The sequence below is a fragment of the Orbicella franksi genome, chromosome 2, assembly GCF_964199315.1.
Source record: "Orbicella franksi chromosome 2, jaOrbFran1.1, whole genome shotgun sequence".
Classification (NCBI taxonomy): domain Eukaryota; kingdom Metazoa; phylum Cnidaria; class Anthozoa; order Scleractinia; family Merulinidae; genus Orbicella; species Orbicella franksi.
In genome coordinates, this window is record NC_138146.1 from 36,345,334 (window position 1) to 36,373,056 (window position 27,723).

Here is a 27,723-nt window from a genome sequence, read left to right on the forward strand (position 1 = left end):
AATCTAAAAAACTGCAAGTACAAACCCTTCTTTTTTCGTGTTTAAAATTCGTATTCCGCCGTATTCAATGTACCGTAAAAATTTTGGACAACTTTACCAAAGGAAATTCAAGAAAGTCACAGATAAAGCCATAAAAACGGTAAACAACGCATTTGTTTGCGCATTTATAATTCAACATTAAAAGTCAAGATTTTAATAGAGATGATAGTAAATCAACATATCATCATTGCTTATTACATTTAATAAGTTTGAAAGGACTGGGTGTAAAAACGAATGCAAAAACAGAATACAAAACATAACACTAGGGCGCGCAACGTGATAAATGATGACTCTATGGAGCCACCTTATTAGGATTAACATTATCATGACTGAAGGAAGTGTATCAATTACAGACGCGTCAACTTAGTATTGTAATCAAAAAGCCCCGGAGGTAACTGCTGTAACTGGTTTCCATACAAGTACCTGTCATTAAATGATTTTAATAGGGACGGTAAATTATAACAGTAATTATAAGTGCTTGAAGTGCCAACCCACCCGCAACGACAAATAACAATATAAAATGACTCTTTATTTTAGCACTTTTGCAATCGCAAAATTGAAAAATTTAACCCTAAGAAACAGCGGTCAGCATTGATTCGTTTTATTAAGAGAGCACATAATATGTTATTGGCAGGAATTTGCTAAACGCACACCCAGATTAAAACTAGCTTGGGCAAATTGATGCTTATACCAAATCACCCACCCCTTCCCTCTCTCTCATTCAAAAGACAAATTGTCCCCCCCTTAACATTTTTGTCTTTTAACGGTCTGTGTTTGTTAAGTTCTCTGCCCTACTAACAGTGTGTGGCACCAATCTATTCAGCTCTAAAGATAACCACACGCATGGAATTATAAACTGTACAAAATCGATGTATTTACAGGATCTCCAATTTCGTGAGATCATCAAATATTCCTGGAGCCAGTTCTTTGATTTTGTTTTCCTGAAGGTACCTGCGATTAATTTTAACAATACCAGGCAGGCTAAATTTCGTGCTACATGTTATTATTACAGTTTCATTAAGCATGCAGTGACTATAAGATATACTACATAATTTGAGGCCGTGTAAAGCACCCTTTCGAGAGCAAATTGATCTAAGCTGGTGTATTCACATGCACATACTTAGGAAAGAGATGAGATTAAACTAACTTTGTTTGTCTTTGTTTGTGTAAAGAAAGCAGTTCAAGTTTCAATTAAGCATCAGTCTCGTAGCACATTGTCTCCGAGTGTGACAGCTGATGCATTAACCGCAACTATCGCAACAGGCAACAACAAGAAAAACCAAAAGAAACCAGCTCTAAAACTGGGCTGTTGGAACGTCCGGACTATGCTGACCGGTCTCTCTGAAGACCTCCAGGACATCAGCGACTCCAGGAAAAGTGCCATCATGTGAACAGGGGAGTAACGTCTTTCAGTATTTTAATGTAAAAACGCTAGTCCACTTTTTGTAATCGGACACCCCACGCCATTCTCACGTTAATTGCTTGTAAACCTTATGAAAAAAGCTACAGTCCTTTTCGCTCAATTCTTCATGGCTCCACCCTTTCTTTACATATAGCGCGGCTTACACAATCAGTTACCTTATAATGCAGCCTGCGTAGCAAGCATTGCCGAGCGAGAGCAAAAACATTGACGAAGCAAGGGGAGGTGGGTCGCTCGCACAACCACCCACTGCTTCGTCGATTTTTCTGCCCTACCTCTAATGTACGCGCGGCCAGCATGTGGAAAAAGCTCTTTGTACGGGCGCGCTTGTTACCCTGACTAGTAATAATGAAAACGCCATGCATACAATTCTGTGAGATTCCTGGTGTTCAAGAACAACTCAGGTGGCAGCTTCCCTAGACTGATGTTGCTTAAGTCTCTGTAAATTACACACAAAATAATTAACAACAAAACGGAAAAATTATCGTAATGAAATTGATAATACTGTTTTAAAATGTATCAGCTTTACATGAACAAAATGTTCAATTCAGTGACGGCGACAACCAGTCATCATGGTTATCACCATCATTTATTAACAATAACGCTTTTGAAAGAATTCAAACATCTAGAGACAATGTAATTATCGCCGAAAATACACGTACAAGATGGTTGTCGAAGCAAGTAGTTTCAATGCAGAAACATTCTTTAGCTCTACTCCACTGCATAAAACCTTTATGGCAAATGGAGATGTCCTTAGATTCTTGCATTTACATGACTTTAGGCAGTCTTCAAAACCAGACATGGAATTATTAGATGCGAAGAAATTAGCTTTTGAGCCTCTACTTATCAAGTGAGTTAGTGAGTTGCGACCTTGTCTGTTCGGACTCGGTAACATTGCTGCTACTTTTCATTTGCAGGACAGAGATAATCATGGTTTATGTTTAGCGAAAAGAACAGGCTATCTTCGTCAACCAACTACTATCATCAAAACTGTCTGGAAGAAATGGTGTATTGATTAGCCTCGGCTCCGAGCCATCCTCTGTAACTTAATAGGATTAACATTATTTTCATGGCTGAAGGAGGCGTATCACTTACAGACGCGTCAGCTTCGTATTGTCATCAAAAAGCCTCGGAGGCAACTGCTGTAACTGGTTTCCATCCAATTCCCTGTCATGAAATGATTTCAATAGGGACGATAACTTATAACAATAAATATACAAGTGCTTGAACTGCCAATCCCACCCGCAGCGAGAAATAATAAGATAGAATGGTTCTTTATTTTAGCACTTTGACAATTGCAAAATGAAAAAAACAAAATTGAAATTAAAACAAAAACTTTAATCCTCGGAAATGGCGGTCAGCATTGATTTTTATTAAGAGAGCACATAATACTTTATTGGCAGGAATTTACTAAACTCACACCCAGATTAAAACTACCTGCGCAAATTGATGCCTATACCAAATCACCCACACCTCCCTCTCTCTCATTCAAAAGTCAAATTGTCCACCCCTTGACAATTTTGTCTTTAGCGGTCTTTGTATGTTAAGTTCTCTGCCCTGCTAACTGTGTGTGTCACCAATCTATTCAGTTCTAAAGATAACCACACGCATGGAATCATAAACTGCACAAAATCGATGTATTTACAAGATCTCCAATTTCGTGAGACCATCAAATATTCCTGGAGCCAGTTCCTTGAATTTGTTTTCCTGAAGGTACCTGCGATTAATTTCAACAATACCAGACACATTAAATTTCGTGCTATACATTATTATTACATTTTCATTAAACATGAAGGGAATATAAGGTAAACTACATAATTTGAGGCTGTGTAAAGCACCCTTTCGAGAGCAAATTGATCTAAGCTGGTATATCCACATGCACATACTTAATGAAAAGACGAGGAGATTAAATTAACTTTTTGGGTCTTGGTTTAATTTGTGTAAACAAAGCAAGTCTAGTTTCAATTACCGATCATCAGTCTCTTAACACATTGTCTCCGAACGCGACAGCTGATGCATTGTAAGAAATCTTCCAGCAACTTAGATGGATAGTTACGTTACAGGCATTCCATCACAGACAACGACCAAGGCATATTTTTGCCAAAATTGCAACAAAACTTGCACTCCACCCATCAAACGTTTCAGCAATCATCAGGCATTACAAACTGCCGGGCTTGTTTTCCTTTAATGCGCAGAAAACAAGGATATCCACACATGAAACACACATTTTACAATTTGCGCGAGCAAAGCGCTAACTCTAGAAACATTAACTTCACAAACTTGTTACGGCGATAAGTTAACCTTTACAAATTCACGTCAATAAATAGCTAAGTTGTTTACTCGCCTGCCGACGTACTTTTAGAAACTAATACCTTTGTTTATCGTGCAACAAAAAGTTGTTCTCACAAATTTCTCATAGAAAGCACGAGAAATCCTTTCTTGCCATTTAGTTTCCCGCTTGAAGTGGTAACTTCTCAACGTCAAAATACCTACGCTTAATGGAAACGTTAACTAGCCCAATAATTTTCTTAACGATATTTGACAAGTAGTTTCTGGACAAAACGAGCAGGTTAATGCTTTCATGGTTCCTTTCTTTCCTTACCCGTACCCCATGTAATGAGAATGCAACAAAATACTAGCTATACATACAATTCCTTGAGACTGCTGGTGTTCGAGAACAATGCAGACGGCATCTCCTCCAAATGGTTGTTGCTCATGTTGCTAGAAGTAACAACAAATTGACACAAGAAACGAAAATATTAACCGCAACAAAGAGGACGGTTTTAAAATGCATACGACCTTCACTACTGACCATGACTCTTTATTTTAGCACTTTCACAATCCCTAATCCTGGACAACGGCGGTCAGCATTGATTTTTATTAAGAGAGCACATAATATTTTATTGGCAGGAATTTCCTAAACGCTCCGCAAATTGATGCCTATACCAAATCACCCATCCCTCCCCTCTCTCTCATTCAAAAGTCAAATTGTCCACCCCTTAACATTTTTTGTTTTTAGCAGTCTAAGTATGTTAAGTTATTTGCCCTGCTAGCAGTGTTTGTCACCGATCTATTCAATTCTAAAGATAACTACACGCATGGAATCATAAACTGCACAAAATCGATGTATTTACAGGATCTCCAACTTAATGAGACCATCAAATATTCCTGGGGCCAGTTCTTTGATTTTGTTTTCCTGAAGGTACCTGCGATTTATTTAAACAATACCAGGCACATTAAATTTCGTGCTACACGTTATTATTACACTTTCATTAAGCATGAAGCGAATGTAAGATATACCACATAATTTGAGGCCGTGTAAAGCACCCTTTCGAGAGCAAATTGATCTAAGCTGGTATATCCACATGCACATACTTAATGAAGAGACGAGGAGATTAAATTAACTTTCTGGGTCTTGGTTTGTGTAAACAAAGCAAGTCTAGTTTCAATTACCGATCATCAGTCTCTTAACACATTGTCTCCGAACGCGACAGCTGATGCATTGTCAGAAATCTTCCAGCAACTTAGAAAAACTGAAGGATACCTGCGTTACAGGCATTCCATCACAAATAACGACCAAGGCATATTTTTGCCAAAAGTGCAACAAAACTTGCACTCCACCCATCAAACTTTTCAGTCATACTCAGGCATTAGAAACTGCCGGGCTTATTTCGCTTTAATGCTCGGAAAACAAGGCCATCCACAAATAAACCACACATTCCACAATTTGCGCTGGCAAAGGGCTAACTGTAGAAGCACCAATTTCACAAACTTGTTACGGCGGTAAGTTAACCTTATCAACTTGTCAAGTTGATAAATAGCTAACTGGTATACTCGCCTGCTGTCGTATTTTTAAAAACTAAAACCTTTGTTTATCGTACTACAATAAACTGTTCTCACCAAATTTCTAATAGAAAGCGCGGAAAATCCTTTCTTGCCATTTAGTTTCCCGCTTGAAGTGGTAACTTCTCAACGTCAAAATGCCTACGCTTAATGGAAACGTTAACTAGCCCAATAATTTTCTTAATGATATTTGACAAGTAGTTTCTGGACAAAACGAGCAGGTTAATGCTTTCATGGTTCCTTTCTTTCCTTACCCGTACCCCATGTAATGAGAATGCAACAAAATACTAGCCATACGTACAATTCCTTGAGACTGCTGGTGTTTGAGAACAATGCAGACGGCATCTCCTCCAAATGGTTGTTGCTCATGTTGCTAGAAGTAACAACAAATTGACACAAGGAAGGAAAATATTAACCGCAAACAAAAAGAAATTCGCGACGGTTTTAAAATGCATACGACGTTCATTGCTGACCATGAGTTTAGCTGATATCAATGCCAAGGTGATAATCTGATATCATCATTAACAATAACGCTTCTGAAACAACTTGGACGTATTTCCTTACATTCTTCTTCGCCAGAAATATTAAATCCCGGAGTTGGAATCCTCCTTCCTTCCACTCGAAAGATTTGTGTTCGGTTGTCCCGATTCCCACTAGCTCCCCAACGCTTCGTAAATAACCAGCTTGTCAGCCTTCCACCACTTGGCATTTTTTACAAGCATTCGTTCCTATTTGCAGTATTTGTTTATATAGTATACCTAATAGACCACATTACTATTCTCCGTGAATAACATTATAGAAGGGATTTATTTCAATTGTATAGGTAGTCAAAATGATTTCGACTGTAACTTGAAAAAAAAAAAAGTACAAGTAAATCTTTCAAAGACTAAAAAACTGCACGAGCCAGCAAGGATCAAAACATCATTTGATTGCTAGTTAATATAATTACTTGTTAATCAAATAATTACGAGAAAAATCATTTGATTACTTGTTACAATACAATACTAAATAATTAGATTTGCTCTCGATTTCTATCGCGGGATAGTTGGCGAGGGCGCAACCCGAGTCAACTATCACGCAGAGAAATCGTGAGCCAATAATCTAATTGTTTTAGTATAAATCTACTAGTCGTTCAAAACTTTATCTAAATCCTCTTCATAGACACTTCGAAAACGCCAAGAAGCGGCCGTAATTTTGTTAACGAGGGCACACTGCCACGATACTCACTCTCCACCACAGAATAGATAGTGGGTAACGTAGCCAATCAGAGAACGGCATTCGTAATAGAACGCTAGTAGATTTATACTAAAATACATTTTTAGACACGTCACGTCTAAAGCTGTACAAGTTCCTTCAAGATACGTACGTGTTTTCCTAAAATACAAAAATCTATGTAATTTATTAGTTTGTTGTCTCTGCGTTAATAATATACATGCAATTTAATTTCAACTTCTTGCACTCAGTTTCAACTTTCTGCACTGCTTGGGATTAATTGACATGCTCTCAGCCAATCAGCATGCTGATATTTTTGCATGTTTATTATTAGCATTTGAAAAGACTCCCTACATTAGCCTCAATTGCAGGTTAGTTCCAGTCAACTGCTGAGATTACGAAAATGGTTTATTAGCACAGCAGCATACAGCGGAATACCATGACACTTGAAAAGGTCAATTATTTATTATTTTTATAACTGTATTATAATTGTGGCAATGTAAGTAGAAGAGTAGCGTCTTTCGGTATTTTAATGTAAAAATGCTAGTTCACTTTTTGTAATTGGACACCCCTGCGCCATTCGCATGTTAATTGTTTGCGCTTTAATGCCCCTCTTGTAAACCTTATGAAAAAAGCTACAGTCCTTTTCGCTCAAAAGAAGTTTTTAAGTTATTGATATGACCTCGAGTCGTACAATTCAGAGTGTAATAGTGCTCTTAATTTCAAATTGGCCTCAAGCTGCGCGCTTGTCCCTTCAGTTTGAAATTACTCGGGGCCCTATTATTCCCTTAAGTTACATATCACTTGGTCCAATTACTATTACTAATTGCAGTTAATTGTTATCCAGATGAAAGATAACCACATGCATGGAATAAAGTGTAAAACAAACGATCTATTTACAGCTTCTCCAGCTTCGTGAGACCATTAAATATTCCTGACGTCAAATCTTTGATCTTGTTTTCTTGAAGGAACCTGCAATTTATTTCAAAACCATGGCCACGCTAAATTTCGAATTACACAATATTGTAAGCGTATTGTTAAAGGGAATATAAGAGAATCTTAAAGGGGATATAAGGAAATATATAAAGGGAATGTATACTTAAAAGGAATATAGAAAGATATACATAATTTAAGCTCATATAAAGCATCTTTTCACGGTGCTAGTTAGAAGTTGCAAGTTTGAGGCAGAAAGATAACTAACTGCAAGAGAGAAATGATTGTCTCGCCGAATCTTCCAGGTTGATGTGAACGCGTAGGACTGGAACGAATTCACATGCCGTACATGTGATAATGGTTGTTGGCAATAAACGCAGGTCGTCTGCCATACGGACGGAACAGGCATCGTTTGTGTCGATTTACACGGTCAATATAAACTACGGACAGTGGACTGAAGACTGCGGACTGCGAACTACGGACTGGGTATAAAACATGGACTTAGGTACAAAACGCGGACTAAGTATAACGGACTGGGTATAAAACACGGACTAGGGTATAAAACGGGGACTGCGGACTAAATGCGGCCTACCAACTGCAATTCTTTTTTTTTTTAATGACCGGTCGTAACTAATATTACGTAATACATGTATAAACGCGAACAAACCTTCTCGTATGCGCGTGCTTTGCGATCAATTCCTTTGTTTTCGCACCTGCCGGAGGGAGGCCAATTTCATGCCTACCTAACACCTCAGGCACAGAATGCTGTTCCTAGAATTTTTGCTCTTTTAACATACCAAACCTACCAAAACTCGATCGCACTCTTTAATCTACGATTACTACTAGTATAATACTTTTGAGGAAGGAAAGAAACGAGGCGGATTTTTCTCTCAGAACTTGAGTCTCGCAAACATTAATTTGAAAAGTGCGTCTTGCCTAAGTTTTGTTTATATTCGGAACTAGACGAAGGAAACCGAGTCCATCTGAGGAATAAAGGGAAAAGTTAGATACACAACAGGTCGAAATAGCCTCTCCACGGTTGCATCTTGGCATATTAATTTCATTGTGTTTGACCATATTGTTGGTAAAGGAGTCTCCTTTACTAACTATGGTTTGACCGAGACCACCGGCCTTATTCTTAGAGGTGCTTCTTAAAATCCAGAACAGAAAAGAGGTTGTCGATGTTGCATTTATAAGTTTCCCAGACCAAATAGACTACGAGAAGTTTTAACTGTTTACCGTAAACTGCCCCTTATAAGCTCTGGGCTTATACAACTTTGTAAGGGCTTATAAAAGGAGGAGCTTATATCCAAATGGGCTTATAACCGGAATTTAAAAACAGTTGCGAAACGAGCAATGGCTGTATATGTTGATGGAAATAGATTTTTCATTTACTGGTAATTAAGCTTTAAAACATCATAATAAGGGAAAGGAAAGCTAGAGGAGGGAGGCTTATATTCGGAGAGGCTTATAACCGGAAGTATTTTCTGGTTTACAAGTAGATGGGCTTATAGCCGCGGGGGTTCTTATAAGCGTTTAAGGTGGCTCAAAACAGTTTCTAGCACTTAGATTGTGATGGGTCGTTTATAACTACTCTTTATCACTTGATGCTACAATCATGGTATTAAAAAACACTGCCCAATCATTGGTGAACACGTTGTTATCATTTTCGTGACACAATAGGTTACAATAGGAACAGTATGACCTGCCAAAAAAAACCCCTTAATTACAGTTTTAGGAGCTTATAATTTAAAAACGGCACGATAACCTTTTTCTATATTATCAAATTTTAATAAGCATGATAAGACGCAACTTTCGGCAAAGTTTTAAGAGCATCTGTTTATAGGGTTCAGGGCCACCTTAAATTTTTGAAAATTTAAGGTGGCTCTTGAGCTCTTAATGGGGATGGTGGGTCGCTCGCCCCAGCACCCCGGTGCTTCTCGATTCTTCTGCTTTTGCTTCAATTTGAAGTGGTCAGAATGTGGAAAGAGCTCTTAGGAGCTAGGGGAACGCGTTCTCCGCAGGCTAGTAATAATGAAATCGCCATACATACAATTCTGTGAGATTCCTGGTGTTCAAGAACAACTCAGGTGGCAGCTTCTCCAGAATGTTGTAGCTCAAGTCTCTGTAAATTAAGCGCAAAAAAATTAACAAGAAAACGTCTGATATTTTCCCGTGAAGACCTCACTCTCGGTTAATAAGTGGTTAGAAATGAATATATATAATTTTTTTTCAATTGACGCGAACCGCTCCCAGTCCCAGTAATCAATTGAGCCAACGTTCCATGTTTCCAGCGCGAATCCAACCTAGCTAAATAACTGAGGTGCTATTTATATTGAATATTAAAGTTAACAAAGGAATATTAACAAGCTGCAGTAGCGAATTTCTGATGTCGCTTTGCTCCGGCCGAGATCCAACGCTCGACGCATCGGCTTTGTACTCTCACCGTGATTGAATGCGTCAATTCTTTATGGCTCAACCCTTTCTTTACTTACGGCGCGGCTTATACAATCAGTTATCTTATAATGCAGCCTGCCTGGCAAGCATTGCCGAATGAGAGCAAAAACATCGACGAAGCAAGGGGAGGTGGGTCGCTCGAACAACCACCCCGTGCTTCGTCGATTTTTCTGCTCTAACTCTACGTTAGCGCGGCCAGAAGGCGGAAAAGCTCTTTGTGCGGGAACGCTTGTTTCCCTGGCTAGTGGTAATGAAAACGCCATAGATACAATTCTCTGAGATTCCTGGTGTTCAAGAACAACTCAGGTGGTGGCTTCCCTAGACTGTTGTTGCTTAAGTCTCTGTAAATTTACGAGCAAAATGATTAACAATAAAACGAAAAAATATTAACGTAATGAAATTTATGATACTGTTTTAAAATGTATAAGCTCTATATGAATAAAATGTTCACTTCAGCGATGGTTATTTAACAATTATTCCATGAGCGCGCGTTGGATATGAGTTGGCTATAACCAATCTCATATCCAACAAGCGCGAATGGAATAATTGTTTTATTGAATTCTCAACCTTCGGTTTTGCTAAATTTTTATTTAAGTTTAAGAAACGACCGGAAAGTGAGGTGATTTCCGGGCGCCAAAACTACATGATCTCATGATCACATGATAAGTGCACCGCCGTGCGAACAGTTGAATGAAAAATCAAAAGCGAAGCAAATTACCGTTGAACTGAATTTACAGTAATCCAAACTTCACGGTCTGTTTTGTACTGGTAAAAACCTTACTGCAGTGTCCTCAAGTGTTCAAAGTTCAAACTCATCAGGAAGAGTAATAATTGTGGACATTTACACTACAGTTGTAAAAATACTGGGGAAAGCTTCTCTGATCGCCATGCCGTGAAACGGAGGTTGAACTGGTGGAAAAATTATTTTCCACAAGAACTGCTCTCCCGGACTCTTGATGGGGAAATTCGTCTGGGATTGGTCTGCTCTGCTGCTGGATTTCGTTTTCCTTCCCCTGCACTGAAGTGGCACTACCAGAAGACGCATTTCCAATGAAATCACTGAGAGCGAGTGACATCTTCTGTTGTTGTTCCATCGAAGGCCGCTCGTTGTAGGACTTGACTGCCTGGTCAGACTTGTGTCCCGTTATGGACTTGATGTGCCTCGTCTCGCAATTATGGTCGGAAAGCACTGTGACAGATGTAGCTCTCAGGCAGTGGTTTGTGAGATGTGGTTCTATACCTGCTCGCTTTGACATATCTTTTATCATGTTGTCGAGCGTAGTTGTACAAAGAGGTGCGCTGCAAAACCAGATTTTGTCGGCTGCGGGATTGAACTTCTTGCTTTGACCATCTCTTGGTCTCTGAAACAGAGCATCTGACGTTGGATTGAGATGACCCAAGTAGTTCTTGAGCGTTTTCACCGGACATCTTTCAGATGCCGGGACGGAAAATATCTTCGCATCCGATTCATCCTCAGCATCTGCGAGGCCTCCCTGGTGATTTTTTGTAGCCGGCAAGGAACCAGGCTGACTTCTGTTCAGTTCGTAGTATTCAACCCCTTGTGGAGTTTTTCGTAGAGAAAGCATTGCGGGTGTCAACTGTCGCTGGTTTTCACGTCCCCGTCTTCCAAAAAAGAGGCCGAGGTAGAACCAAGCCGTCCTCTGTGACTGGGCAGGATTGAAACTGTCGGCTGGGCCGAGTTCGCCGCTCTCAAATAGTTTCTTCACCTGCTCTTTCGAGATTGCTTTTTTGTGAACGACGCCAGCTATTTTACCCGTTTTCCTTAGGTCTTTCACGAAAGCGTCCAAAACTTTATTTGCCTCAGTGAAAGCGGGGTCAGAGATTATGGAAAACGGTTTGTTGTGTGGCGGCGAGCGAAGAAAACGATCAATGGCGGCTCTTATGGATTTCGTGGATGAACTCTTATAATATGTGCCATCTTTCTTCCTCGCTGACGTGTAAAAGCACTTCAAACAAACATTCAGCTCTTCTTTTGACATTTCTTGTATTGGTTTTGAAAATGTGGTGCCACCAGGACTAGCAAGCCATTCTGTAACATTAAGGTAAATATTGTTGTTGTTGTTACGTAACCTTCATGAATGCGTAAAATCTCGACGGTCGGATTTGAAATTTTGCAACTTTTAATTGAAAATTAACGGGTACGTACCGTTAAATAATCTCATCCCGAACTTTGTGGCTTTTTTTGTTGTTTCTGGGACAGCCTTGTCCATGATTTCTTGTATTTCTTCCGTGGATAGCTCACCAAATCTGCTTTTTTCATCCATTTTTTTTTTCTGTCGACGAAACTTGGCTTCCCGGGAAAAATTTTATGCTGAACGACATTTGCCGCATTCATTTCCATATAAGGTCAAACGCAGGTATAATGGCTGGTAACCGAGATCTAGTGAACCAATCAGAAAGCTAGAATTGCATTATCCGAGGTTGAGAATTTAATAAAACCAGTTATACTAATACTTTCATCATTATGATCATGGTTATCATCATCATTTATCAACAATAACGCTTTTGAGAGAATTCAAACATCTAAAGACAATGTAATTATCGCCGAAAATATACATACAAGATGGTTGTCGAAGCAGGTAGTTTCCATGCAGAAACATTCTTTAGCTCTACTCCACTGCACGAAACCTTCATGCCAAATGGGGGTGTCTTTAGATTCTTGCATTCGCACGACTTTGGGCAGTCTTCAAGATCAGGTTCGGAATTATTAGATGCAAAGAAATTAGCTTTCGCCACAGAAAGCACTGTTGAATTAAGATGAGATAAAATAAGATAAAATACGATAAGAATACCATCTACAATAGAAAATCAGAGGCAATAACGAGAAATGAAGAGAAAGTAAAATGGATTTACTTACCGCTCAACGTCAGCAGTAGAAACATGACGTGAGAGTTCTTTCCTAAATAATCAGGATAAAAATATTAATGAGAGACTTTCTTTGGTCTAATGTAGTCAAGGAGGGATAGCTTATCAGGAAGTACAAATAGAAGCTGACACCGAAATTCGCAGTCCCCTGAATTTTTTTTTCAAAGTCTTTAAACCGCAAGCTGTAAGTTTAATAAATTGCTTTTCAGTGAAGACACCTGTTTTATTGTTTACCGCCTATCTGCCCCGCTCCACGCCACCCCCACCCCCCTCGCCACCCCCACCCTCCCCGCCACTTCCACCCCCTCCCCACCCCGGCGAACCATTTTAAAGTAGATCTGAAGCTTCTATTTATCAATTAGATCATGAATTCGACAGCGAATAATCTAACTATTTTAGAAGAATTCTTATTAAATGTTCACGTCTTTCTAATTTATTTTTTAGTTTCAGATAAAGACCGTACGTAATGAACGGGACATAACTACCCAGTAGATGAACTTGTCGTTAAAGTTTATTTAGTTGTGCAAAACCGCCTGACGGGCGAACAGACAAATCGAGAGTTACATAGCATACGGATAAAATGCCATGCCGTACCTTAACAATGGATTCCAGACCTAAAAGATTACTTCTAGTTACTTGTATTCGACAACAAAGTACATTTTAGTTGTCATTTTATTATTATTATTATTTTTTTTTTTTGTCTTAGATATTTTTTTCAGCAAGAACTGAAATGTGCTCAGACCGGATGCCGGTGGAAAAGAACTACCTGTTCAGTCACGGCATCTTTTCTCCACGACGTGAACACTTCTGAGCAGCACTTGCAATTCTTGCAAACAATTCATGATTGGTTTATGAACCTTTTCACTGCGTTAACATGTCCATCTATTCCATTTTAAATACGTAAATATCAGAAACTGAACCCACATCCTGTTCTCAAAATTCTGACGCAGATACTGTTAACTAATATTTCATTAAAACCCTTGTAAGAAATCCCTGTAAGGTTGATTATTTGCACGAACCATTCTCATAGTTTTACCCACATACATCAGTTACCCGTACCTATTTAAGTAAGCACGCAGTGATAATAGATCGGAAGATCACAAGAAGAAGACATAACGAAATACAGATGGCGAGAAACTCAATACTTGCTGCATAGCCATGAGTGTCGCAAGGATTCTTTTAGCTGTTATTTATACATTAGGTGTAGCCTTTAATGAAGTAGTGATGGTGAAATTCTGGGTTACCTTAGCGGTGAAAATATCCAAGCTCGAGAAAAAATCTTCCTCTCTCAGAAGCCAAAATCCAAAAACATTGAATTCTGAATTGGCGGAAAGCCGTTATTTGCATAAATCTGCTTTAAACTACATGAAAACTGACATCTCCCTACTTCATTAAGTTTATCGAATACATGTAATTAAGGATTAACATGTAGAAATAATTGTCCAAGCGACAAACTTATCTTTGAATTCGAATATAATTCGTTATTTCTGGCATTATTTGATAAACCTCTTCGTTAGTTTTACCTTTTACTTGCTTTTTATGGCAAATTTTACTAACTTTTAAGTTTTTGTTCGCTCAATGTGTTCACAGCCAGCATTCGGTATCCAAAAAAAACTTTTAATAATATATTAACAAAGTATAAGTTAGAATAATTGCGTCACGATTGAAAAGAAAGTCTCTTAGTAGCCGAATATAATATGTAAGCGTTTGTCGATTTTAGAGACTTGAAATTAAAAGAACAACTTAATTTATTTTTTTCGTACCTTTCCTCTAGCATGTTTAAAAAGTCACAACTTAAAACTTAAATTGACAACGTAAAATAAACAGGTCAGTGAAAGGAGCGAAACATATCAGATAATGAGAAAACAAAAAACAAACAAACAAAAAAAGAATCGACGACGTCCATTTTGCAGATCATGCATGCGCCACATTATGTATGTATTTTTAATATTTATATTCTCTTTTGATAACCGTGTTTCTCCCTTTCTTTAGACGGTCGTTGGGTAGAAAAGTAAATGCTGTACCATCAACGAGATTTTCGTTCACGTTCGCCTCAAGAGAGAATACAGAAACTGTACGGAAATGCATTGTTTAAAATCAGGGAACAGGGAAATGGGAAATGGGAAACAAATACAAAAAATGAGAAACGGAACGGGGAAACGAAAGCGGGGAACAGGGATTCTTTGAAAGCGAGAATCTTTAAAATGGAGATTCTTTAAAACTGGGAATCTTTTAAACGGTACGTCTTAACTGAGACTTAGGAAGGCATCTTTTGACTGTATATTCTCACAACTGTTGAATACCACTAACTACTGCTGCGTAAAACTATCTCCTGGGTTCATTTGTACTCACGGAAATTTCTCCGTTCCCCGTTCTCCAGGTTCCGGTTCCGTTTCCCGTTGTGATTGTTTCCTGCTACCTGTTCTTTATTTTGCCATTCCTTACTTTACCGTTCCCCATTCCTCCGTTTTTTAATTCTTCCGTTCCCAGTTTGAAAACCAGATTTTTAGGTGGATTACCACTCTCGCTTATTGATAACTTGGGTCAACCAGCGCAATTTTAAAAGACGTATGGGCCGCTTGCACCTGCCCAAGAGGTTGATTCACATTCTACTTTCTCCTACAGTCTACTGCAGACACATATTAACCGTCCATTCATTTGTTCTATTTTATTTCACTCGCGTAAACCCGTTAAAATTTGCGCCCGTTGACGAGAATAAAATAACGCGACAGTGGACAGATGGGTTGGGAGGGAGAGGCCTGGGGAGGACTTGTCAGGGTCTTTACGGTAAGTCTGTTGTTACCCATTGAACAGCCCAAAGGATCCTTCCTCTTTGAAAGACAGTTCCAGGTTTTCAAGACCGTAATAGTTTGCAAGTCGATGTAACAAAACGTATAAATACATACTTCTGGATTTCTCAGAACGGGCTTCTGTCAAAATATCCCCTACTGTAAAATTAGAACAAGCGTATTCAATTAAACTTTAAACAATGCCTGCAAGCTGATTGTATAATTAATGACAATGAAAAAGGTCCTTATATTTTATTTCACAATTTTAAACGCAGTTATCTAGAGGTTGACAAGATGTAGTTCGTTTACTTAAGTTCGCCACGTACTCTCGCGACCATAACTGAAAGCGCGAAGGCACAGAAACACAAGTTCTTTCGCAAAGGTGTGTGGCAGCCTTTAGACTTCCTCTATCATGGTCTCTTGCCTTTATTCAATATTTCTATTAAGTTAACATGTTTTAAGACTGTACACCAACTGAAGCAGAATGAAAGTGCTCTCTTAAGCACTATAATGACTTTCAGAACTTTGTTGGCTATTTCTTGATAGTGATGTTCAGCGATGACATCGTAACATTCACCGCCTTAATATATTTTTTTTCTTGTCAAACGCCTTGTAAAATTTATAATCATCCGAGTTTTACCTATTATCAAATACCGACAACAGAGTTAAAAACAGTGTTTGGAAATGTGATAAAACACTGTCTTGAGCGTTTGATATGTCTCCACAATCGAAACTAAAACAAGGAGAAAAACGGAGAAATAAACTCGTAAAAATATATGCTAATTAATATCAGAGATTCAAAAACCGTCTCGCGGTTATGATATCCTTTGTTTGAATTTGATAAATCATTAATGAGTTTGAGAAGTAACCATCTGCGATGTTCGAGTTTTGCGTTTCGAAGTTTTAGGAAACACCATCATCAAAATTTCTCAGATAAGACTTCCTTTGGTAAGTATGCTTTATATATGCCATTCTTGAGCTTTCTCAGCTTTTCATTTTTAGACCAAGAACGGAAATACTTCTGATGATTGTACAAAATCACTGATTTAAGTGTAACTGCCTCTTTAGAAAAACTGCGCAGTCAATGATTAGTGACCTGATACTGAGATCAGGTGACCTATCATTGATAAATGTCAATCACGGGATGTCAATTTTAAGAGCCCATCCTTGTCTTTGTAACAACCTACATATACTTGGTTTAACTCCTTAAAAATTCTTCCTATTTTTTAACTGAATACTTTTCGAATGTCATTTATCGCCGAGTAAGTAGACGCGACACCGCCAAAAATCCCGACAGCTATAAGTTGGTACAAGAACACTTTGATATGTAGAGGAATGTTCTTTTCTATTCTGAGATAAAACAGACAAGGAAACACAAAGGTTAGCGCTGTTACTGTGGATCCTCCTATCAGAGAGAGAATGGGACCAAACTTTGGTATGAGTTCACCAACGCCAAGGATAAAGCACATGATTCCTGTACGAAGGAGACACCGCTTCAGACAGAACTCTGCCGGAAAAGGAAGTTAAAACATGAGCGTTAGTTTTACTAGTATAGATACCATACTGTCAACATCGAAACGCTTTCACTCCTAACAGTGTTCAACATGTAATATACCTTAACAGCATCATTGTATCGTCAAGCAGTCAGGTAGTGAGAATAACGAAAATCATCATTTGTCATCAAATATTTGGGAGAACTGAGGTTAAACAACTTAACATTGGTAAAAATCACTATAACTGTTTACACTACCGTCAGTATGTTTCTCTTTTTACCCAAGCTGGAAAAATGAGGCAAAATAGTCGAACCAACTCGAGCAATTAAAGAAAAGAAATAATATAATTTGACATGTATTTAAAGACATTTGGGTAACTCCTTCTCAACAAAGGCACGTCACTTAATTATCAAAGTAAGCTAGCAACTTACTGCAGGGTGTGTCAGTAACGAGGCGAAGAGGCGGAGTAGCAGTTTTCTTGACCACACCCTATTTACCTTCCCTACTTAAACCTCTTCGAAACCAGGAATTTTCATGGGATAGTACAACAAAAGTGATACTGGTGCAAAAGCTGTGCTTTGATATGCAGCAGGGCACCGATCTGCGCTCCTTCTGCAACGAGTCCGTTCCCAAAGAGGCTATCTCCTGTTCTCCTGACTAAACTAGGTTACCATGGTTACTCACCTTGGGGTATACTCAGAAGTTCCTCTAACTGCTGTGACACTGGATTTACCACAATCACAAAACTGAACAGCAAGTGAAGCGTAATGAGCGCCAGCACTACGTCTAACATTCCTGCAGACGTATTATGCTGGTTATGACCCACACTGTCGAGAATGTTCGAGGTGATGTCCTTGCCGTATGCCACAAAGCCAAGCACTGTCACAGGCAGGTACATGCTGACTACGCCAATATAAGCCCAGAAAACGGACAACGCAAACCTGGAGGATTTCTTCATGTCTGTCTGAATGGTTGGGAAGGTCGAGGCACCACCAAAGGAAAACAGAATTGTTCCAAAAGCTACAAAACAAAGTAACATTAGTAATTGAAACCACGTAGACATTTTGTAAAACATTTAGGTACACTTGTCCTATCATCAACACCGTCTGCATTTTTATTTCTCTTGCGTGAGCTGGAACTTTGTCAGAATGATTCTGTTCTTTACAGATCACTGTCGACAAAGTTATTTTCCCCAAATTTAAATTCCGTCCGCACTACGCGGGAGGAATTTTTGAAGCGCAAAAATCACCGGTTATTTTGGATTTGTCTTTGAGGAAAACTCCGTCAAGGAAATCACATGATCATCGTGACGCCATGGTTTTCGAAAAGCTCAGTTTTCAATAAATGTTTTCCGTCTATACGAAAGCGAAAAGCTGCCGTTTTCAAATTCTTCCGTCTCATTCAGCACAGTCACCAGCTCTCGTGATAGAGAAAGAATTATATATATTAAGAAAACAGGCGCCCCATAGCCAGAAATTCCGAACCAAAGTGGGTGGTGCTTATTTCTGTTACGCGCTAGCACACATGTCAGCCTGTCAATAAAGCTAGCGTGTGATTGGCCAATCTGTTAAAGAGGAAACTGTAGTCAAACCAAAATGGCGTCGCGCGATAGACCTTCGAGAGGCGACTTCTCGGACATGCCATTAGGGACAGCGCGTCTCCCAACCCCAAAATGCTTTGGAAACGAAAGAATATCGAGGTCGAAATGTATTATGGACCAAAATATAACAAGACAGCGGGAACCTGGTCTCTAACATTAGTAGGCCTGGTTAATTTTATCATTTTCAGCGGGTAAGGTAAATCCTGAATAAAATTTTTCACTTGAATTGCTCCAAGCATTGTTCAATATTTATGTATAGAATGATCCTTGCAAAGTTGAGCCGTCGACAGGGCAAACCCAGTGCTTACAATACTGAGATGAGGTGGTTTCCGAAAGCTTTTCGCCAGCCCAAAACTCGGCGAGAAATCGATCGACAAATTCAAAGCCATGATCTGGGACAATCCTACTGACGATATGCTACCAAGTTATGGTAAGTTTTTTTTTAGAGAAAATTAAGAAATGACTTCATGTGGAGTGATGTCGTGATGTGTAGGCTTATTTTTCCAGGTATATCCTGAACTAGTACTGGAACCGGCTAAAATATGCAATAAAGTTTATGTAATTTAAAGATAAACAAAACGAAAATGCGTGCACGGGCCCGAAAAAGTAAAATGATGTAAAATAGAATATGGGATATGCTTATTTTGTAGCTGAAAAAATGCGATTAGGGTTTTAGACATGGTGTGGAAGGGTGGAAAGGGGATGGGGAGGGGGGGGGGGTGGGTTGGGGGATGCCATCTTCAATACAGTATCACAGTTTTGTTGAATTAGAAAGCAGTGATGCTTAGAAATTTATAATCTTATATACATCTTTGTCCGCTAGCAGCCCACTCCAACTCTACTTTTTGAGGTCTATTACCCCACTCCCTTAGAAAATATTTAATAAAGCCAGATGAAAAGTATATCATGTTGTTACTAATTAACAGGATTGACTGCAGATGAGCTTGCCTGTCTTGCTGCATCGGGAATGCAAGGCTGGGTCTATACTGATCACGTCACATGGGTTTTAAAACAGCTTAATGACATGCAAAATGATACCATGCTACTATGCCCAATGTCGTTGTTAATATCCACAACGAGATGATGAGGAAAGCTAAGTTACTTAACCCTGGACCTTTAAAAAGGCTGGTTTTCACTCTGAATGTGGGACAAAGGAATGACAAAACTTTCATTGGCAACCCTCAAAATGGTGGTAATCATTGGGTACTGGTAGATGTTGAGCTGCGACCTTTCATGAAGATCATATACTGTAAGATGCTGGCTTGGCAACCTCCCCCAGACATCATTGATGTCATCAATGATTTTGCACGGTACATTCCAGAAGTTGGAATGCACAAAAAGAGTCATTTGGTGCTTGCCCACTCTCCCAGTGTGACTAATTGGCAGGGTCATGAATGTGACTGACGATGCCGTAACTATTCCCTGCAGAGTTGCACTGATATATGTGGTGTTATTACTCTGGTAAACGCAGCTGTGGTAGCCTTGCACAGCCCTCTTTTCAGATGGTTAACGGGTCCAGTGATCAAAGAATCGATCTTCTTGCAACACCTGACCCAATACTGGTTATATTTTGTGTCGCCCATGAGCAGAGATGAAGCCGTATTCTTGTCAGTGTGAAACAAATTTTTAGTTGGTTTATTGTGGAAGTGCCACAACTTCCACTGATGACCACTCCATCTTTCCCTCACCCCCATTAGTGGTCATTATATGGTTTTACACATTGTGCTGGCATTATTTTGAGCATAATAGCGAGGCAAAAGAATCTAGCATTATGCGGGAATAACAGTGACAAAAACTGGCCGATGTCTTTTGAGCATAATATATGGTGAGATTTTTTGATCATCAAGCATTTGCATAATGACAACAAATTTGAGCATTATGTGTAAAACCCTATTTCATGACCCATTTCCAGTACTATTCTGATATTTACAACACAACTTTGCAAACACAAAATCCTTTAACAACAGAAAGACAACAATGTTGGGAAGGAATACTCCTTCTAACATGAACCAAATGCACTGCCCCATGAAAAATGCAGGACATGTGGTTAGTGTAGTACAAAGATAGAAGAGTGCTTTTAGAAACCTTTTGACCTAAGTTTTCATCTCTAAAATGGCCCTTGTGATATGATCAGTAGCAGGCTGTACATGTTTTCGTGACGATTTGAACAGCTAGAGATAACTGTGCAACCTGACACTAGCCTTCTAGCAGGCTACTGCCATATTGGCTTATGATATTGGCTTATGATATTGGCTTATGTTATCCACAGGTCTTTAGCTTCTTCATTGTGAAGAACATCATCATAATTTACTTCTATCAAAATGAAAAAGATCACCAGGGATAATGAAAACCTGGATCTACAGGTCCCTTGGCAAAATTGTTTGTTTGATGCTGTGCTAAATAGAGAAGATGATATCATTATTCAGAGCATTTAGTGCAGGAAACATTTTCACACTAGAAAATATATGAAATCATTACAGGTCAGACTAGTGAAATTTTAAAAGCTGATTCTAACTGTTTCTGGACGACCTATATGGAACATGCCAGGTCTCTTTCAATTGAAATCATTTTGTTATTAGCAAAAAAAGGACAGAGCAGTCATTCAAGACTATTCCAGCAGCTTGTATTAATAATAATATTAGACCATGTTTTTGATGTTCTGTTAAATAGAACAGGGATAAGCATGTGAAATCATTATTGGCATGAGGTGAAACTAGTCTTGTGTTTCACACATTTAATTTCAGTGAGCTATCACAATACTGGGCATCGTGCTTTGCATAAATATTTGATCAATCAGCTCATTTCCGTAGGATTTTTATCAACTTGATCCCCACCACAGATATATGCTTGTACATGTACATGTAAGTTCTGAACGGCACAGTGCGAACTATATTGATTTTGCAACAAGTTTACTATTAATTTAATATTTTTTTGCCATACATGGCTCGAGTAACATTCTAAGGAAAATTGGACTCTGAGTACATGTCTGACATCTATTGTCATTTCAATATTGTCTTATAGTTATTTCATATTGTTCTAGAGTTTTTACTGCTTTTAAGCAACAAATCTGAAACAAACATTACATGCAGAAACAAAAAAAACAGATAAATATTATTATATATTATATTATATATTTTCAGGCTTTCAATGTTGGTATGTGTGTGGAATTATAATGGGATTACGGTATGAAGTTCTGTATTACTGCATTAAATACACGACAAGCCGTTACGATTATTGTTAATCAAATTAAAGAAACTACATATAATTTCTACATACACAACACAAGCTAAGGTTCGTTTACTGGTAACAAATAGGTCAATGAATTGCAAGATAATGAATACCGTGGTGCACAAATGATCTGATGAGCAAAAATTTCTGTGACTGAGACGTTCGAGGGATAATTTGTGTTTCCTTTCAGAAATATTTCGAGAAAACGTGGGCTGGTGGTCGCTAACTGCGTTTTAAAGCTGAAATCAACCAGGCATTTCAAGTGTTAGAGACCACGCTCCCACTATCTGATTATATTTTGGCCCACAATACATTTCGATCTCGATATTCTTTCGTTCCCGATGCATTTTGGGGTTGGGAGACGCGCTGTCCCTAATGGCATGTACTTCTCGGTGTTAAATTCGATTTCATCCGTGGATGCCGACTTCGGCCAGTCAAAACTAATCAAGTACAGAATAATCGTCTTATTGGGAAGTTGAAAGGCTCGTCGAAAGACGGGGAAGAAATGGAACGGTAAGTGTTTGGTTGTGGTGCCTGTTTTCGCACGTGCTCGCTTGGTTGCTGTATTTTTAACTGAATTCAGTGTTTACCCGAAATCAGAACGAGCTTTTCTTGCCTTTCATTTAATTAGGTAGAATATTTGGTGCAATGGAAGGGCTAGTCGCCCTACGAAGCCTCGTGGGAGCCAGAGGAGGGTATATTACCTCGATGTGTGGAGCTATTCAACAGGCCAAGCCCGGACGTAGCAGTTATTCAAGAAAATGTTTGTTCTTTTAGGGTGGCCGTCGAACGGCACTTGAAATCGCGGTCACATTTGCCTGTAAGGTTGTATTTTCGCGGGGATGTTTTTCGTTTCTTGTTTACTGGTAAGGGAGTGACGAGGGAGGGATGGAAATTTTTTGAGAAAGATGATTTCAATGCTGTTTATTTTCCTCTTGGGTGGGATTCCTGGGTGGACTCTCACGGCCAAGGATCGCCAAGGAATAAAGGTTTCTTACCCTATGAGGGTTAAAACGTTCATTTCTTGGTCCCCAAAGAAGTATGAAATGGGTATGGGTGGGATTCCTGCTTTGTTACCAAGAGCATATCAGGAGAATATTTCTTTTAATTTTTCTAAAGTAGCTCTAAATGATTGAATCATGAAGGGCTACTTTAGCAAAATTAATAATGGTAATTGAACTGAGTGGAGTGCAATTTGGTCTGTAATCTACACGTGATTTCAAATTAAAAAATATATATATATTCTCCTGATATGCTCTTTTCATATTAAATAAGAAATTATGTGACTTTTGCACGCAGGGCTATTTAAGTCTGAGTCAGTGGAAAATTTGTTATACAAATTTTGAGATGATATGCCAAGTTTACGTGGTCAGTAAATACATGTAACGTCAAATGCGCATTCATCTTTACTAGTATGTACAACTTTGTTACAAGTGTTCATTCAACTCTATTAAAAAGGCACATAAACTTTTTAAGTGTACACACATCTTTGTAAGTGTACATTCAACTCTGTAAATTGTAACATTGTTATTGTACATACACCTTTGTAAGTGTTCATTCAACTCTGCAAATTTTAACTTTGTAAGTGTACATTCAAATCTGTTAAAGGCACATTGCTTTGTACATGACCATTTATCTTTGTATGCATACCTTTCACCTACCTCAGTAAGTGTACAATTCAACATTGAATGCAAATGTAAAAAAATTACATTTTCAAAATTAAAGTATTTTATTTCTTTTTCTTTAGTTGAGGTTTTCGTTGTTTTTCTTTAGATTTTTTAGCTTTTTTGGATACATTTTCTTCAGCTGGGGAAACTGCTGATGGAGTCATATTCTTTAAGTAGCTGATTACCCTCTTTTTTCCCCTTTTTGTTTTGATAAGTTCATCCCAGTATTCCTGGGCCCTTTTTGTGTATTTACGATGCTGTCGCTCTCTGTGCTTCAGAGCTTCCAATCTATACTCAGTGCGTAGCACCTCAGCTGGAACATCATTGTGGTTGCTCTTCCTCTGTATTATCCGTTGCGTATCATCGTTGTTTTTTCAACCCCTAAAACAATAAGTTGCAGCAAATGGTAACACCATGTCACGCAAATAAATATGTAATCATACATAAATTTCAAGGCTAGTTAAACAACTGCTTAGAGTGGTAAACGGTTTTTCAAGACTTTTTACCTTGACCACTGAACTGTTTTTTATTGTCATATTTTTCTACCACTTGGGGTATATGATACACTGCTGCATGCATGTAACAGGTGACTTGCTCTTTTCTGTAGCCTGTTCTTTCATCTCCAATTTTGGTAAAACTCGTGATCCACTTTTTTATTTGTGGATTTCAAAACACATGTACATATCATAAATTAGGAAAACATAAAGTGTCAAGTCTTAATGGATTGTTTTGTGCCTGTGGTCGAAATAGTTCTGTAGAGAATGGCTCCCTTGAGGAAATGTATTTGAAGTACAGATCTGCAAAGTCCTAAAGACAGAACATCACGACAAGAAAATATTCAGACAAGTAAAAACAGCTAATTGCCCAACTTGTCATTAAATTGGGATGTAATAGTTGATAGGAATCAATTGATTACTTGGACTGTGATGCTATCTCAATTGATTACTTTATGAACAGATAAATTGTGTAGAATTTAACCTGTACCTACCTTCCATAACTGAATGACCATGTGGCATGTGTTCTTCTGTAAACAGTTGTAACTGGCTAGCCTCTTGGGAAGCTCTCTTAAGAGCTTTTTCCTATCATCTCCCAAGAGGCTAGTCCAATCCCAGGTTCCACTACCCTTGCTGTCTGCATTTCTCTTCTCCCATATTGAAAAAGTGACACCACAGTTGTTCATTGCCTCCATAAGTTTTTGGACATGATCTGACTTTTCTACGGAATTTTTTTTGGTAGAGGAAGAGCCCTCCTTGTCATCCCACTGCATTGCATCTTCAATTTTCTATCAGAATATCTGTGATTCTTAACATCAAATGCTATTCATCCAGAATGATGTGGTCCAGTGGGATGACAAGGAGTGGCTTATGGCAACAACAGTAATTTTCACCACTCTTCGTTGTTGACAACTTGAACATTTCCTGGATTGTGCGCTTAAGTGGTATGGCATCATAGTATCCAGAATCCTTAGACATGTCACCTCTAGTTGGAAATGAAAATAAAAGTAGTAATCCAAATTAATTTAATAAAAATTATGACTGAGATTCTCAAGCTACTTCAATTTTATTTGAAATCAACCAGTTATATTAAGACAATTTTTCATAATTATTAATCAATTACCTATCCTTCTTGTGTATCTTATACCATAAGCATGTGTAAATTGAGTTGGCCGCACTTAGCCCCATAACCAGCAGCAGAAACTGTAAACGGAAAAAATCAACATTATAGTTTGAGGTAGTTTTAAATTCTGAATTTTTTATCATGTAGTCTTAATTTTATGCCAGGCCCCTTTTGATACCAGCCTATAGCTGATGGGGCTACCCTGCCAAAATGAAGATGACTGGACTTGACATGACTTGACTATCAAATGATAGCGAATATTGCAATATTAGCTCACCTTGTAATCACCTCTTAGGTAAATATCTACTCCAACTTTCTTGCCATCAATTTCAATGAAGCCATCATTAATGATCTTATTTGCTTCTAAAAATACATCTTTAAATGACTCCTCCAAAGTCTGGTGGCTCTAGCTGCCATTTACAACAGCAACAGTGTGATTTCCTGAAAAAGAAGGTTATAAGATTTATTAAATTGACACCTATTTGAAACAATAATTAATAACCACTTGCATATGTTTGTGTAGTTAACTAACCTTTTGATGACAAAATATCATCCGCCTTCTGAAGGATGGTGAAACTCAGAAGTATGAAATTAGTTGTCCTGCTCATACGTGCTCCATCACCACTTAATTTAACTTTTACTGTTTCCCCATCCTTTAATGTTCCTTTGCTTATCTGTAATTAAATTGAACATCCTTTAATCCCAAGAACTATTTTTATTTGCCGGTCTGATTGATTAAAAGCTCACAATGCAGTTTTGATGTTAATACATATTTCACATTGTATGAAATTACTAGAACTTACAAGTGCATCAACAAGGATGACATGATACACAACTTACATTTCAAAAAAAAAGAAAACTTAAGATATATATATATATATATATATATATATATATATATATATATATATATTTTAAATTTATTTTGCACACTATAGATACTGAATGAATATTATAATATCCAGCCATTAAGTACTTTATTTTTGTGATCAGTTTTGTTGTTACGTCACTTTTATTATTTTTTTTCTGTTATTTACAAGTAAATGTTGGGTCCTTCACTGGACTCTTGCTCAATTCCACAGGGAACCAATGTTATTTGTTGTTATCGATTAAGGCAGGAAATGAGCATGAGTTTTCTCATCCTCTTCTTGAATTATTGCTCTAGGGTAAAGTAAATGTTTCAACTGGGTTTATTTATGTGTGTCAATAGCTGGATGGCATCAACATTTCATGAAGCCAGTCCAGTAATGAGTACTTACCATGTCTCTCACTTTGTCAGTGAGCAACTCTTTGAAGGAATACTGAGCGCCAGGTGCCAACCCAGGCGTGGTAGAAATTTTAACTTGCTTATTTAGATCAGATCGACATGTTTTATTAAATAGGATTTAACAGGAAAATCATCAACAGCCATTGACAGCTCATGAATAAATTCATCCCCAACTCCAAATTTATCCATTAAAAAGGGTATGCTCTCCACTGTGTTTTTGTCATCGGGGTGAAGTTTTTCATATTTTGATCTTGGGGATGCCACACTACCATGTTCTTGCTGCGAATTGGGATGATTTGTAGTTGAGAAGTCTATAGAAAAGCTATCAGTGCTGTTAGGGTCCTTAAGTTTCAAAAGCTGTAAATCCTAGCCAAATATTTCAACAAAATTAAGTGCCTTCTGTGCTTGAGTTTTTAGTTCTTTTAATTTTCTGTTTTTTGCTTGTTTGGTTTTGAGGTCTGGAATTCCAGCTCCTTTGTTAATCCCTAAGCTTTCATTCTGCAACCTGTCAATGTACTTGGGCAGTTGTTGCTTTTCATTGTTCAGTTCTCTTGTTTTTTCCTTTTCTCTAGCATAATCTCTTTCAATCTCTAAAAGCATTTCATCAATTAGTTTTTCCTTTTCTTCCTCAAGATTTTCATATTTTGCTCTCCAGTTACAGATTTCTTCTTCTGCTTTTTCGAGTTTTGACTGAATGGAACGCAGATCTGCTTCCCACTTCTCTACCGAGATCACTTCACTTCTCAAAATAGCCAACCTACACAATTTTTCCTCATGCTCTTTTCTGTTTTTACATTTCCTTTTCTGTTCAGGGTCTGATTTGTGATTGAAGCAGCAGAACAGCGATTTGAAAGTCGGCGCTCAATTCGATCACTCTCTCGACTGATCTTAAACGCTTATCCTGGAATGATTCCATTTAACATGTCAATGTATGCAATGCCTGGCGTTTCTTTTTTCAATTTGTGCCACTGTATCAGTGTGGCATCCTTAATTGTCAGCCAGAACACAACTTCATTACCACCTTCATGTTGTTTTGTCACATATTTTAACTGTGCTTCTGGTGGATTGCGGATAGATACGAGGGGATCACGGACCAGGTAGCGATCAGACATTTTTTCCTTCTTGTTTTGATTTTGATTTTGATAATTTTTTTTTGTGCGCAAAAACAACAAAACAAAAAATTCTGAAATTCCCCCCCCCAAAAAAGCCTGTGCCACCGAGCCTCCAGCCTTTTATTCTGCCCCTGTAGTTACCAGCCTTTTATCCATCATT

At 38.3% G+C, this 27,723-nt stretch overlaps 3 protein-coding genes, 1 long non-coding RNA gene and 2 pseudogenes across 6 annotated transcripts; 2 read left to right on the forward strand and 4 right to left on the reverse strand.

Annotated features, from left to right (window-relative positions):
- LOC145479642 (uncharacterized) overlaps positions 1-27,723 on the forward strand; it is a 167,662-nt pseudogene that overhangs the window by 39,941 nt on the left and 99,998 nt on the right.
- Positions 1,610-7,539, reverse strand: LOC145470046 (uncharacterized). Of its 3 annotated transcripts, XM_081453873.1 has the most exons (7): positions 7,415-7,539; positions 5,604-5,675; positions 4,594-4,665; positions 4,109-4,180; positions 3,105-3,176; positions 2,555-2,626; positions 1,610-1,898 (listed from the first exon to the last, which is right to left on the reverse strand). In XM_081453873.1, the coding sequence occupies exons 2-7, from the start codon at positions 5,669-5,671 to the stop codon at positions 1,799-1,801; spliced, it is 456 nt and encodes a 151-aa protein (XP_081309999.1). In that variant the 5' UTR covers positions 5,672-5,675; positions 7,415-7,539; the 3' UTR covers positions 1,610-1,798. The 3 variants fall into 3 exon arrangements, with proteins under 3 accessions (XP_081309999.1, XP_081310007.1, XP_081310014.1); XM_081453881.1 differs by lacking the exon at positions 7,415-7,539 and having other exon boundaries at positions 5,604-6,035; XM_081453888.1 differs by lacking the exon at positions 1,610-1,898 and having other exon boundaries at positions 2,350-2,626.
- On the reverse strand, positions 10,720-15,250 carry LOC145480139 (uncharacterized). The gene is made up of 4 exons (XM_081458595.1): positions 15,241-15,250; positions 12,783-12,824; positions 12,486-12,669; positions 10,720-11,998 (listed from the first exon to the last, which is right to left on the reverse strand). Exons 1-4 carry the CDS (start codon positions 15,248-15,250, stop codon positions 10,720-10,722), a joined length of 1,515 nt encoding a protein of 504 aa, XP_081314721.1.
- On the reverse strand, positions 16,162-18,711 carry LOC145480140 (uncharacterized). The gene is made up of 3 exons (XM_081458596.1): positions 18,687-18,711; positions 17,757-18,092; positions 16,162-17,086 (listed from the first exon to the last, which is right to left on the reverse strand). The coding sequence occupies exons 1-3, from the start codon at positions 18,709-18,711 to the stop codon at positions 16,806-16,808; spliced, it is 642 nt and encodes a 213-aa protein (XP_081314722.1). The 3' UTR covers positions 16,162-16,805.
- LOC145479648 (uncharacterized) lies at positions 18,846-22,278 on the forward strand. The gene is made up of 2 exons (XR_014048442.1): positions 18,846-19,102; positions 19,599-22,278. It is a non-coding gene; the product is annotated as an uncharacterized LOC145479648 (long non-coding RNA).
- On the reverse strand, positions 24,252-27,639 carry LOC145480141 (uncharacterized; annotated as a pseudogene).

Coding starts and splice junctions, on each gene's coding strand:
- LOC145470046 (XM_081453873.1), bottom strand. CDS start 5,671: ATGAGCAACAACCATTTGGAGGAGATGCCGTCTGCATTGTTCTCAAAC. Junction 4,666..5,603: donor ACCAGCAGTCTCAAGGAATT/GTACGTATGGCT, acceptor AATAAATCGCAG/GTACCTTCAGGAAAACAAAA. Junction 2,627..3,104: donor CTCACGAAATTGGAGATCTT/GTAAATACATCG, acceptor ATTTCATGACAG/GGAATTGGATGGAAACCAGT.
- LOC145480139 (XM_081458595.1), bottom strand. Junction 12,670..12,782: donor TCTACTGCTGACGTTGAGCG/GTAAGTAAATCC, acceptor TTAATTCAACAG/TGCTTTCTGTGGCGAAAGCT. Junction 11,999..12,485: donor CCTGCTTCGACAACCATCTT/GTATGTATATTT, acceptor TACGCATTCATG/AAGGTTACGTAACAACAACA.
- LOC145480140 (XM_081458596.1), bottom strand. CDS start 18,711: ATGTCCGAGAAGTCGCCTCTCGAAG. Junction 18,093..18,686: donor CGAGAAGTCGCCTCTCGAAG/GTCTATCGCGCG, acceptor TTTGTTTTGTAG/CTTTTGGAACAATTCTGTTT. Junction 17,087..17,756: donor ACTTCTGAGTATACCCCAAG/GTGAGTAACCAT, acceptor CTTTTCCGGCAG/AGTTCTGTCTGAAGCGGTGT.